The 13,138-nt window shown below is 44.6% G+C and overlaps 1 protein-coding gene across 5 annotated transcripts in view; it reads left to right on the forward strand.

The window, feature by feature from the left end:
* Window positions 1-13,138, forward strand: part of Dgki (diacylglycerol kinase iota) — a 459,452-nt gene that overhangs the window by 242,199 nt on the left and 204,115 nt on the right. For all 5 annotated transcript variants that reach the window (XM_057763104.1, XM_057763127.1, XM_057763112.1 and 2 more), the window contains 2 exons: window positions 2,757-2,839; window positions 4,783-4,843. In XM_057763104.1, coding sequence (XP_057619087.1) covers window positions 2,757-2,839; window positions 4,783-4,843 — 144 coding nt within the window. The remainder of the gene's footprint in view (window positions 1-2,756; window positions 2,840-4,782; window positions 4,844-13,138) is intronic.

Below are 13,138 nucleotides of genomic sequence, written 5' to 3' on the forward strand. Positions count from 1 at the left end.
GTGTGTGTGTGTGTGAGAGAGAGAGAGAGAGAGAGAGAGAGGTATTTTCCTCAGTCACTTTTCTTTGGTGGCCAGGCCGAGAGAGAGAGAGAGAGAGAGAGAGAGAGAGAGAGAGAGAGAGAGAGAGAGAGAGAGAGAGAGAGAGGAGAGAGAGGTATTTTCCTCAGTCACTTTTCTTTGGTGGCCAGGCCTCTCACTGAACTTGGCTGGCCTGGTTGACCAGCAAGCTCCTGGACTATGCCTGTCTCCACCTCTCTTGGTGTTGTGGTCTAAGTGTGTGCCTGGCTTTTTAAGTGGATGCTGGAGATCAGTACTCAACTTCTTCCCCCTTCCATAGAAAGTACTTTGTCTATTGTCCTGCCCAACATGATTCTTTAATAGAAGCGAAGTCTATTCATGCCTGGAGGTAGCCAAACACTGTTGCGTGGGTTACTCCTGCCAAGTCCAGGGATGCTGGTCCAGTAGACTGAACTGAGAATAGATTCTTTGCGGCATAGGAGGAACAGCTTGCCAGGTTTTGTAGGCATTCCTCTCTTGAAGAATACATTGAGATAATAAGGTGTTCCAGTGAACACAGATTTAAAATGAGCAAAAGTGAAACCATACAGCCAATCGATTCTTTTGTAGAAATTTTAGGGGCTGGAGAGATGGCTCAGCCGTTAAAGGCTAGGCTCACAACCAAAAATATAAAGAAATTTTAGGTTAAGCAAAATAACTTCCCTGTGCTTTGTATTTTCCTTTCTTGAAAGCTGTTAATTATATCACATTGTGTGCATAATAGAAGAAGCTGAAATTGAGACATGCAGAGGTGCGAAGACATTATTAACATCAGCCATTCATGCTGCCTTAGGAATCAAAACCAGAAAAATTGACTTTCTATCCAGTTAGTGGGATGTGTTCTGTAAATTAGTTTGTCATTAAAGTGATGCTTATTTACCTATTTAACATACAGTGTGATCGAAATAACCCTGAGTGTACTTGGTAGCAAGGTCCAGCATGGAAAGAAAGAAAATGGTGTCCATGTTGTTGGTGTGATGTCCTGAAATCCATGTTTGTGTTTGATAGGGAATGAAATATATATCATTTGGTGAGGCCGAAGGAGGTGTCCTGATAATTAAGAGTGGAATGGTATTCCTCAAATTACAGCAAGCATGTGATAAGGCAGGACTTTAAGATTACAGCTTTGGGGGAATCTGAGGAACAAAAGACCTGCATTGACTCCCCTACCGACTGACACTGTTGTGAGATAATTGCGAACCACAGAGTGACCCCTTACCAGCCAGTGTAATTGAACAAATGGATTAACAAAGAGCAGAGAAGAAAGGGGGCAGCCTGTGCCCAGGCCTCTCTTGTGCCACCTGCTGTGCTAGATGCAGAGTCATCAGTGAGTCAGTGGACTCCCTAATCACCCTGGAGGGGAGGCCTCCCTCCCTTCTCAGCTGCATACTGCACCTGGGCCAGATTCTGGGCGCTCTCCTGGCACACAGAGCAGACCCTTAGCTCTTGCCCCACCCGCTCAAGCAAATACTATTGCTGTGATTGGTGAGAATGAGCTATTCTGCTCAGTTTTAAAGCTCTGTTGATACCGTTTTATTCAAAAGAGATCATTTGTTTGATTCTTGCCTTCAGTCCACTCTAAGAATCATCTACACTACCTTTGGTCTGTCCCCAGTGGTCGCCTCTGTGACTATCAGGGTTTCTTAAACCCTCCCAGGTGACTGAGGAGAGTTAGGAGTGAGCTGACAGACACATTAGCTCAGAAAGAGACAAAATAGGTCATGACAGTATTAGTTAATGAGCCAGCCCACGTCATTTAACATTAAACTTTAATGTTTAGATTACTGTTGTCCACATATAATATGAATTATGGGTAATATTGGCTAATTATTAATTTATCAAAATAATTTTCTCTGTGAAGCTAAAGAATAAATGAAAGTATATATATATACATTATATATATATATATACACACACACACAAAAGGTTAGTTATATATATTATACATATAATTTTTATTTTTGATACAAGCTGTTACTGTGTAATCCAAACTGGATTTGAATTCATAATCCTTGCCTCCATTAAATGATATCTTAAATACTAAAATTATGGGCCCAGGTCACCATGCCAGGCACACAGAAAATGTTTATGTGAAATATTACACTTTCATTTCTTCTGTTAAATGACACAGGCTAGCTGCTTTCCTGTATGGGCTTTTGCCATTGCACTGTGATACCAAACTCTTAATACTGATCACTAAGCCTTAATACCAAACTCTTAATACTGATCACGTGTTACTACAATCAAACCGTGTAGAAGTGGGCACTCTCCACTGCATGTTAAAGAGAGAACGTGATTGAATGAAATTATCCACTCTGGACATATGTCCTGTGTGTACCTCTAGTCAAAGCTCATGACTTTAACTACTGTTGCATTATTTCAAGGATTTAGCTTAGCTTTGCTGTGTGTGTGTGTGTGTGTGTTGTGCCAAGGCCACAGGCACCAGATCCTCTTTGAGGGGCTTGAGTTACAGACAATTGTGAGCTGCCTAGTGAGTTCTAGGGACGGAATGGAGGACCTCTGCAAGAGCAGTATGCGCAATAAGCCCTGGGCTGTATCTCCAGAACTTTTAAGAGAGAATGATTAGGTTTTATTTTCTAGTTTGGGAAATTTTGTTCCCTATGTATGTTATGTTATGTTTGTATATATGTATGCATGTATATATGTATTTATGTATTTATTTATTCATTCCTTTATAGGGAACCAAAGTCCTCCAGATGTTCATGTGGTACCTGAATCCACGGCAAGTCTTCGATCTTTCTCAGGAAGGGCCAAAAGATGCGTAAGTTTGGAATCCCTCCCCACCATGGACCTTCTGAATTTTGGGCAAGTGAGGACCGTAGGATTGGGGGTCAAGGTTATTTATTATCTCATGGTCTACTGAAGTTTTTCTGTTTACCTCTTAGCAACTTTCTGGCTTGTATTTTGCTTTGCTTGAAATTTCCTAATGCCCCAGCCACCCACCCACCGTCACTGCGTTTATTTTCATCAAACCACTGTCTGATTAATTGTTGGGTCAGTGCTTGCTTCTCCAGTGCTTGCTGCTTGTGTATATAGGGCTAAAACTTATTCTCAGCAAGTCAGGGAACTTTTGTTTATCCATGTCCGTTTTGGAGATGCATTTCAACAGAAATGTAAGTTTATAACCAAGGGGTCAACATATGTAAGAATAAACATTTGATCTGGAATGATTGTGTGTGTATGAATGCATCCAGAATGTGTATGTAGGGGTAATGGAGAGATAAGAGGAAAGAAGAGAGAGGAGAAGAAAAGATGGATGGATGAATGGATGGATGGATGGATGAATGGATGGATGGATGAATGGATGAATGGATGGATGGATGGATGGAGGGAGGGAGGGATGGATGGATAAATGGATGGATGGATAGATGGATAAATGGATGGATGGATGGATAGGAAGTATTGAGATTAACCAGATGTAGCTTTGAATGCCTCAGTGCAGTGGGACAGGCATTTTAATATCTCTTCCACTCCTTTCTATATTTATGTGTTTAGTTAGAAGTGTTGAAAATTAGGTCTAAGTGTACATGACCCAGCATGGTGGGAAAGAGTAGGCGCATTGCTGATGCTATTTGCTTCCTTGTCCTAGACCCCTTACATTACTAAGATAGTTGTGGTGACATGAGATGGTGCTTACTCCTATAATAGTGATCACAGAGTAAAAGAGTTGTCAATACGGATGGTTTCTGGAAGATATTGTTCCTAATCAAAATGGTGAAATTAAATATTCTAAATTTGTAAGGAAATAAGTATTATGGAACACATTTCTATCATTCCATTACTCTGTGCATTTTTTCACCCCCAAGGACTGCATAAGACTTCTTGACCTTAATGTTTGTTAAAGAACTGCTTCTTGACTTTAAAGTAAATATCTGCTTCTCTGGCTTGTGATCATTTGGATTTTATATTTATTAAGATTTTTTTTATCACTTAAACTGTACCTTACTTAGATGTTTCATAAAGATCAGAGCAGAACAAGAAATCTTTTCAGGAAAACCCACACCATTATATATGAATAGATGGTGTTTCCCAGAGCAGAGCTGCCCACACCTGCCTTCAGCAGGAGACTCTGCAAGGCCGAATGACTGTGTTTGTTGAGATTCAACCAGAAAGATAAATGATTTGGCCCCAAGTGGGCACATTCAAAGTAAAGACAAGCCCATCGATGTCTCCCACGAAGGGCTGGCAGGGAGGAAAGGCTGAGTGAGTGGGTGGCTAAGGTAGTGACGACAGCAGCGAGCCTGCTCCATCTTCTTGAAAGTATCTAGAATTAAGAGAGGAAAGTGTGGATTCGAAAGATAAATAGATCCAAGAAAAGCTAATCAAAATTAAATAAGGAGGAAAGACATAAAGACTACTGATTATCAGTTAATTGGGTTTTTCTCTGAGAAGGAAGAGTGATAGGAAGTGAAAAAGAAGAAAGGAAGTAAAAAACTGGATAGGAAGATCATGTGGGTTGGCAGGATGGGGCGGTGGAGAATTATGGGAAGACCGGAGGACTCCAGCTCCCATCCCCATGCTAGTCCCAGAACACCAGCGTCTGCTTCTGGCTTCTGACCTAATGTGGATGTTGGGTTGTCGTGGTTCTGAGTGATGGATAGCTCACACGTGTCCTCGGTGGGTAGTGCCCATTCATTTTGCCCTGTGGTACCTCTCTGCAGAGAACCATGTGCTTGCTCACTCTGTCCTCCGTTTCCCCTCCAGGCTGGAGTTGTACAGGAAGGTACCAAATCTGCGAATTCTGGCCTGCGGTGGGGATGGAACGGTAGGTCCTTGAAAGAGAATCCATTCGGTCCCTCACCCATTTACCTTCCTGATGGGATTTCCTACGGGAGATTTCTCTCTTCAGCCCAAGTCTTTCCAGTGCCCCCGCATGGATTTCCTGTCTGTCTGATGAGAGTCATAACCCCTGAGGTTGAGAAGGGCTTAGCTGTCACGGGACCAGGCTCCCTCAGTCCTTCTGCAGTCCACTCCCTCACCTGCACTACCCCACCTTCTGTTACCGGGTAAGGACATTGCCATCCCTGGCGTAAAAGATTTTCACAGAAGGCTAAATTATTTTTCAAATACAAGCTGGCATTTTTTCCATTCCTTTCATAACTGTGGTTTATTAATCAGATTTGTTTTTAAGCCAGTATGTATAAACAAGAACACTACTACCAGCTTTTGGTCACCGTTGGACATTTCTGAGAGCAGTTTCTTATAAGGTCAAATGCTGCCTCCTCAGGGTTTTGATTAGCTTTCCCCACAGACCTGTTCTCTATTCGGATGTCGGCTGCCCCTTTTAGGTTGGGCTGCATTCCCGCAGTAGAGCTCTTTAGTTCCTGGCTCAGTATGGAGCCTTTGTCAGATGGATAGTAGAATCAATCAATCAATCAATCAATCAATCAATCAAAAGGCAAATAAATAAATAAACGTAAAGTGTGGATAGACAAGACTCTCAGAAGCTGCTCAGTTGTTGACTGATGATGTCACAGACTGATTGTAAAATGAGGAGCTATGATCGTCTTCGTGCAAGCAGAATATGGTCCTGCGGGTCAAACTCAGGTCACCAGGCTTGTGTGTCAAGCGCTTTAGTCACTGAGACATCTGCCAGTGCCAGGGATCATCCTGCCCTGCCCTTGACCTCTTGTCTTATTTTTTTAAATTTATTTTTAATTTTGATCTTTAGTTTAACACTTAGTTTTTAATTTTGCTGTGGATTTTCAGTTAAAGGATTTTTGTGTTTTGTTTGTTTGTTTTTATTTCTTTATGGTCCAAAGAATGAGATGGCTCAGCAGGTAAAGGTGCTTGCTGCCAAGCTTGGTGACCTGAGTTCAGTTCCTGGGACTCTCAAAAGTGGGCCTCCCTCTTTCACATGCACATCGGGGCACGTGCAAGGCGCACACCTGTTCATTCGTGTTCTCTCGTTCCTCTCCCTGCCTTTCTCACAGATGCTCACACAAAACAGTAAATAAATAAAAATAAAGTTCTTTCATCTTTGTTGTTTCTCTCTGCCTTTTCTTGAGTTTCCTCCAGACAGCTGTTTTAAATCTCCAGTCCAAACATTGGCTCATCCCAATTACTATGGCCACTTTTTTGTGCTTTATTTTTACAGTAGATAAGACTGTGGCTTCCTGGCAGCTCTTAGTGATGGCTTGTGACATCACCTGAGCATTGACACTGAAGGCTTTGGTTGCCCTTGTGTCTTGGAGAAACTCTAAGTTGCTCCTCACCTCTGCAGTTGCTTTTGTAGTTGGTTCCTGCATTCACCCTCAGTGTGTTGTCACAGTTCTAACACTAGAGGGCAGTCTAAGACCACGTTTCTTCTAATCCTCCTGGTACACAGTTCAGCTTGAACCAAATTATAACCTGAAAAGAGTAATCGACTCCCAGACCTCTCTGTAGATCTGAGCTTCGCCTAAACGTACCCACGGAAACTTGCCTGTTTTTACAGAGAGACCAGCATCAGGTCCCTGGTCACCCATGCTGCAAAGCTGTTTCCTACTGTGAACCCACAGTTTGTCAAGACAGCACTGGGGTAGCACCAAGGTCCATGATGCTATGAGCTGTGAATGGTTGACATAGACTTATGACCTAAGACAACTAGAACCAGCTGAAGCTGATGCTGGCCCAAATGGAAGTCTGATAGACAGGGGCCGTGTGTCACAGTTGGCACCAAGGTCGGTCTAGAGGCTCTTTTGCTAGCAAAGGCCTGGGAGTGGAAGCTTTTCAATCTTTCCCAGTGTCCTGGCTGGCACTGGGTTCCAAGGCTTCATGCTAGACTAACAAATTTGGTCTGTCCTCAGCAAATGGAATCTTACTCCCCACTAGGCTGGTCAAGATTAGAGTAGCGTTGCTAACGTAGTTTCTAATGCCAGTTTTATGTTTGGGTTGTACTTAAGTCCCTGAGCTCAAAGGGCCAGTGAAGTCTCAGGTATGAGGCTTACGCCACAGCCAAAGGGGATGCAGACCAAAATATGAGTCTTTCATAGTGAGCCACAAGATGTCTAGGCACCAGTGGTGCTGATGCAGGACTAGGGCTCTATCCGTGAGCACTGGCTTGGGAATGGGCTATGCTGCTTCAAGTCTGAGGTCAGAGTCTGGGCCTTGTCCACCAGGACTGATACAAGCTGGGTCACTCCTGAATCTTTCAACCGCAGGGACCCATGAAATATTCGGGCATCGCAGACCAGTTCTAAGATTGGCAGTGAGGCCAAGACTTGAGTCTGTCCCTCTGGAGTACTGGTCTGTTTCAGATGCTGGGAGGTTAGTTGGTGAGCACTAGCCTGGTTGTGGGTCTTTCAATTTTTGCCTGGTATTAGAACCCATTGTTGGAGGCTGAGTACTGGGCTCAAAGGCAAATTCTATGCTAGCTTTCACGCCCTGCCAGCAGGTTGAGTCTGGCTTCTACTGCCTGAGGTTACAGAGCAGAGTCGCAGTGGAGGTGAACAGCTCCTCACTAGGGCAGAGCAGCAAGCAGCTCCCTCCCTGAGAACTGCCCTAGAGCAGAAATGGGGGGCTCTTTCTCTTACATCTGGCTCTGTTCTGGTGAGACTGATCGTGATACTGAGCTATAGCACACTGTTTTGGCTGACCGCATGGCCAAGAAGCCGCCCATGTCCCCACATCCCAATGCAGAGATTGTAAAGTATACACCCCCCCCATTCCCTGTGTTTTATGGGCATTAGAGCTCCAGCGAGGGTCCTCATGCTGGTGCAGCAAGCACTGTACCTGCTGAGCCATCTTCCCAGCTCCTCGTTTGTATTTGTTTTCGAGGAAACTATAGAATTGGTCTAAGTCCTACTCCCTTGGATGCTCTTGCTTGTCGTGTCTCATATCTCCCCTTGGCCTCCGCCTTTGTGTATTTGGCAAAGGTGAAGGGCAATCAGGACAGAGTGTGCGTCTGGGTACCTTTCTGCTGGATGTGGAGTCTGATGGTTCGGAATCGAAGGATGTTTTATGCACCGTCTTTGGTCTTCCCTTCATCTCCCTAATCATGATGTTTTATTCTTGAAGGTAGCCACAGAATCTCCTCTCATAGGCCGGGAGCCCTGGACACCGCACTGAGTGCATAGTATATCTAGTGAACAAAACTGGAATAGGGTACGTTAGTGGTTCCTGTGTTCCGTCAGGTTGTTTGGTGGAGTAGCCTAGTTGAGAAAATAGTCTGCCCTTCTTCAAGACTTAACAATTATTAGCTTGTAAAATCCTTTATGTTGTGTAGCATAAAAGAAAATCTATGTGCTTTAAGTGTGTGCTTTTTTTTTTATTAATTTGACACAAACCTAGACATATCTGGGAATAGCGATTCTTAATTGAGAACATGCTTACATCAGAATGATCTGTAGACAAGTCTGTGAGATGTTGCCTTGATTAATGATTGATGTGGGAAGGCCCAGCCCACTACTATGGGTGGTGCCACCCCTGGATCCGATCCGTGTCATGGGTTGCAGGAGAAAGAAGGCTGCACAAGCCAGCAAGCCCCTGGGAGCAAGCTAAGAAGCTCCACCCCTCCTCGGTCTCTGCGTCAGTTACTGCATTCAGGTTGCTGCATTCAGGTTGCTGCCCTCTCTGAGTTCCTGTCATGGCATCTCTCAAGGATGGACTGTGATTGAGATGCACAAGCGAAATAAACCTTTTCCTTCCCCGAGTTGCTTTTGATCCTGGTGTCTTTCGCAGCAGAAGATGACAACATCATCCCGTCTTACCCTAATTGTATTTCGTGATAGATTTCCTCCCACAATGCCTGCTAACTCTGTAGTGCTTACAGGTCCTGTTGGCGATATGTTAGCACAGAGTGAAAAGGTCGTGGTCCCTTTCTTTCTACTCTCAGGGTCCCAGTTGATGTCCAGAGCAGACGACAAACAAGCAGAGAAAATTGTGGCGGATTTATTTAATCCAAGTTTTATTGACAAGGGGTGCTTTAGTCTGAGGACTTAAAGATGTAGGAACAATGAATTGCTCCTCTGCTAAGATTTGCTGAAGACCATTGGTCCTGGGCTGGAGGGGGACGCCCAGCAAGGATGCCTATTCAGATCCTGCTTGGACTCTGTAGCCTTCCCTCCTCCCTGGAGTGGGGCACGACCCCTTCTGCATGTGGGTCTTCTGCTCTCCTGTCAGGTGAGGCAGATCAGAACTTTTGGCTGGCTCCTGGGCAGAAAGGCAGGGGAAAATTAGAGTTGTGTTTTTAAACTCCATCGATTGCTTTAGGGCAAGGGGTTCTAGCTTTCGAGCCCCCTCAGTGAGGAGGAGTTCTCATTTCTGTGACTCACCCTGGGAAGCGTGAGGGAGCCACGGAGGAAAGTCAGAGCAAAGTCTTTGCTGTCTGCGTCTTTCATTTCAACACACCCAGTGTGCCACAGTGAGGCTGGGCGAGCATTTTCCAAGTTCCAACCCTAGAATTCAATTTTATTAGTTTCCTATATTAAGAATTCTATCCAGATGACTCCTCTGGTACTAGATCCAGAATATTCTTCGTCATATCACCAACTTGTGGGCTATGTTTAATGTAAGGTGAAACTCATTGTGAGGTGGCCGCAGTTATCTTCCTTACCTTAGAGTCTCTGTCTTCCTTGATGACTTCAGCTCCCCATTCTCCCCTTTTCTCCTCTCTCAGGGACAGCTAGACAGAACCTGAGGGCATATCTGGGGACGTGGACTCAAGTTCTTTATTAAGTTACACGCAGAGCCCACTCAGGGTTCCTAAGCTGCAGATTCTTCCTGACTGGGGCATCTCACATCCCACCTCCATCGCCCTCACCCACCCCCTGTATCCACTGTTCCCCCTGGATCCACCTCCTGCTGGTCCCCCCATCCTCACCCCTTTGTTGTGTTCTCTCCTAGGCAGATACAGATATGAAACTGAGTGTTAGGTCAATAGAGTACTGACTTTCTCCACAGTCAGGCACATATTTTGAAGGATGGGATTTTAATCTTCTATGATAGGAAGAGAGCCAAACCCCAACCCTTGTGAGATAGTTATGATCCTCGAGCTAAAGTCCCAAAGAAAACTGAAAAAAAAAAATAGAATAGAAGAAAAGTTAGAAGTTTGTTCTGTCAGGAAAACAAACAGCAAACAGAGTTTCAAGTCAGAGCCGGTCATAAACTTTAGGAGGAGACTGGACAATTAATATTTGTTGGAGACCAGGAAATAATGGTGTCTTCAAGAAAGCAATGTCAATAGGGTGTCTGGAAAAAACAAAAAACAAACAAAAAACAAAACGAACAAAGAGGAAAACTGAGAGCAGTGAATAGAATTGTGTCACGCCATGAGAACTGCCAACAGGAAATTCGGCCCCAGCACTGGCATCTGTGGACGTCCCCTGCTGTCCTCACTGCTTCCTCTGCCGTGCGTAGCGTGGTCTTCTCTGCTGTCTTCTTGTCGTTCACATCGCCACCAATGACCGCTACAGAACCCCGAGCATGTCTTCATGTGCTGGGCTCCTTCTCCTCATAGGGACTTTATCTGTGCTCCTAACTTCAGTGTTCTTGTTCTGACTCACAATGCACCAGTAATTTGTGCTCAGAGTTCATGGCCACTTGTAATTGTCATGTCTGAAATGAAAACAGCATGTTTATCCTGGGCATTTCATAGACTCATCAGTTTTTTCCCATCTGTGAGACCAAAAGCTTGAATTAGCTACTATATAAACTCAGTTTTACTTCATGTTTTATCCATGTTAAGATGAGGTGATTGTGAAGTTCTATGAAGTTTATGAAATGTTTATCATTTGTGATCGCCAGTTTGGAATGTGAAGTTTTTTAAATTTTAATGTGTATGATTGTTTTGCCTGCATGTACGCATGTATACCATGTTCATGCTTGGTGATGGCAGAAGCCAAGACATTGACTCCCCTGGAACTGGGGATATGGATGGATGGTTGTGAGCTACTGTGTAGGCACTGGGAACCAAACCCTGGTCCTCCAGAAGAGCAGCCAGGGTCCTTAATCTGCTGAGCCATCTCTCCAACCTCTGCAATGTAAAACTTTTTGTTTTGCACAGAGGCAGAATTTATATAAAGAGACAGCCTAATGGATCCACGAGGGAAAATTGCAAGCTTTAAGCAAGTGGGGTGTAATTCTCAGTGCGCTGGGTCCATTTCTGACATGTGATCTGCAGCCTTCAGTTAGGGAGCACATCCATCGCTGCAGATGCTGTCAGCATTCTATAAAGTGGTGGCAAGATTGAAGCAGGAGTCGCAGATGGAACGTTTCTGGCTCCTGCTGTTGCTGACATGTTAATCATTGGCCATGTCAAGTGTGCGACATGTTATGTAACACGTGAAGGTTTGTATTATTTTGGGGAGAAGTTTTTAGGCTTCGATATCGGTTGTTTTGACTGTATGTTAATGAAACACGGAAGGGAAAGAGAGCGATCTCTCCTTCCCAAATGCACTTGGAACTAGATACGGAAAGCTGGCTTTCCCACTGTTTCTCTGATGTTGTAAACCTGCAAAGACAACTCTTGAGATCTCTAGGGTTCCTCAAAGCCAGAGGTGCAGTAACTCAGAACACTGCTGTTCAGGGTCATTGCGGTTAAACCGTATTTGCAGTTCGGCTATTTCTAGAAGGCATTTTTAAGAGGAAAATTAAAAAGAATTAGGCAATTTTTGTGTCATATTTCATTGGAAATGTATAGAAAGCACCCCAACATGCAAGATATAAATGTACCGTGACTCTTTCGTGTGCTACTTTCAGTGTCTTTGAAATCTGACTGATATTGCAGATAGACAACACACCCAGTGTGGCTCTGCCATTCAGTGGCTGGTGGCTTCATCTTCAGATAGTACATCTGTGGTCTCTTTGCAACTGGTTTGCCCACATCCTAGGCATATCGATGTGTGTCAGCTGGTGTGGCTCCGTCGTTGATCCCTAGGCTGAGATAAAGCCTAGAAACTAGAAGTGATCACTGTTTGGCCAGGTTGTATATTCGTGTCTTTACACACTGCCCGTGCCCTGTGTTGGTTACTTGGCTTGCACGTGGAAGAATACATGAAGTCGGTAACTTCTGCTATAGGCACCCCAACTGGGGCTCCTTATAGAATCAGGGCCTCCTTTCCTCCCTTGGCTTCTGGCTCTCTGTATTCCACCCTCCCCTGATAGAGCACGTGGTGGGTCCTCAGCATGCATTCATCGGCATTAGGGAATAGATGAATAAACTTTATTTTGTCTTGATTATTTCCCCTGGTTTAATTTTAATCACACTTCTTTAGTTTATGAAGCTCATAAACTAAAAGTTAAGCATATAAAATGTTGAAAGAAAAAGGATCATTTAGCTCTCCCTTGGCATCCAGGGGTGGCTGGTTTTAGGACCCCTTGATACCAACCTGGCTGATGTACAAACCTTGATGTAAAATGATGTCACATGTGTGGGGAACCTACATGCATTCTTGTGTATGCCTCAAACCCTCTCTAGACTATGCATCACCCCTATGCTATGGAACTGCTGTGTGGGCAGCTGCACTGTTAGTGAACGGTGGCAAGAAGAAAGCATGTGCCTGCAGTACAGACAGAATACTGACTCGAATACCTTAGCCCACAGTGTTTAAAATTCCTGATACAGAACCTCCAGGATCTAGAGTCTAGATACAGAGGGCTGAGGCTTACTGTGTGCCTGTCAGAGTCTAATATAGCACCTTACTTTTCTTTGAGAGTGGAGGAAGGTCACTGTCCTTCTCCCTTGGTCTCCCGAAACCTGTGTCCTTCACTCTATTCTGCTGCATACAAGACAGCCAGTGTATGCCTGTTCTATTAGAGGAAAATGCCAGTTCACTGTCACCCGCACCCCTCAGTCCCATCTGATGTCAGCGCACAGCAGAAGGCAGATATTCCTCGGCGTCCTTCTGCGACCGCAAGAGCGGAGAACAGGCAGGTGGTGGCAGCATTGGCCAGCTGCTCTTGCAATGCTGTGCCTGCTCAGGCAAGAGGCGAGGTGGGAGGACCTGGTGTTCTCAATCTGCCAGTCCTGCTGGTCCTGATGAAGGGAAGGCGGAACTCTGCAAGCTGGAGATGCTTTGGCTCAATCAGGATAACTTTCTCCACTGGTTTGGGGAAAGTATATTAAGCACTGTCTGTTGCA

The sequence above is a fragment of the Chionomys nivalis genome, chromosome 1 (genome assembly GCF_950005125.1).
Source record: "Chionomys nivalis chromosome 1, mChiNiv1.1, whole genome shotgun sequence".
NCBI lineage: Eukaryota > Metazoa > Chordata > Mammalia > Rodentia > Cricetidae > Chionomys > Chionomys nivalis.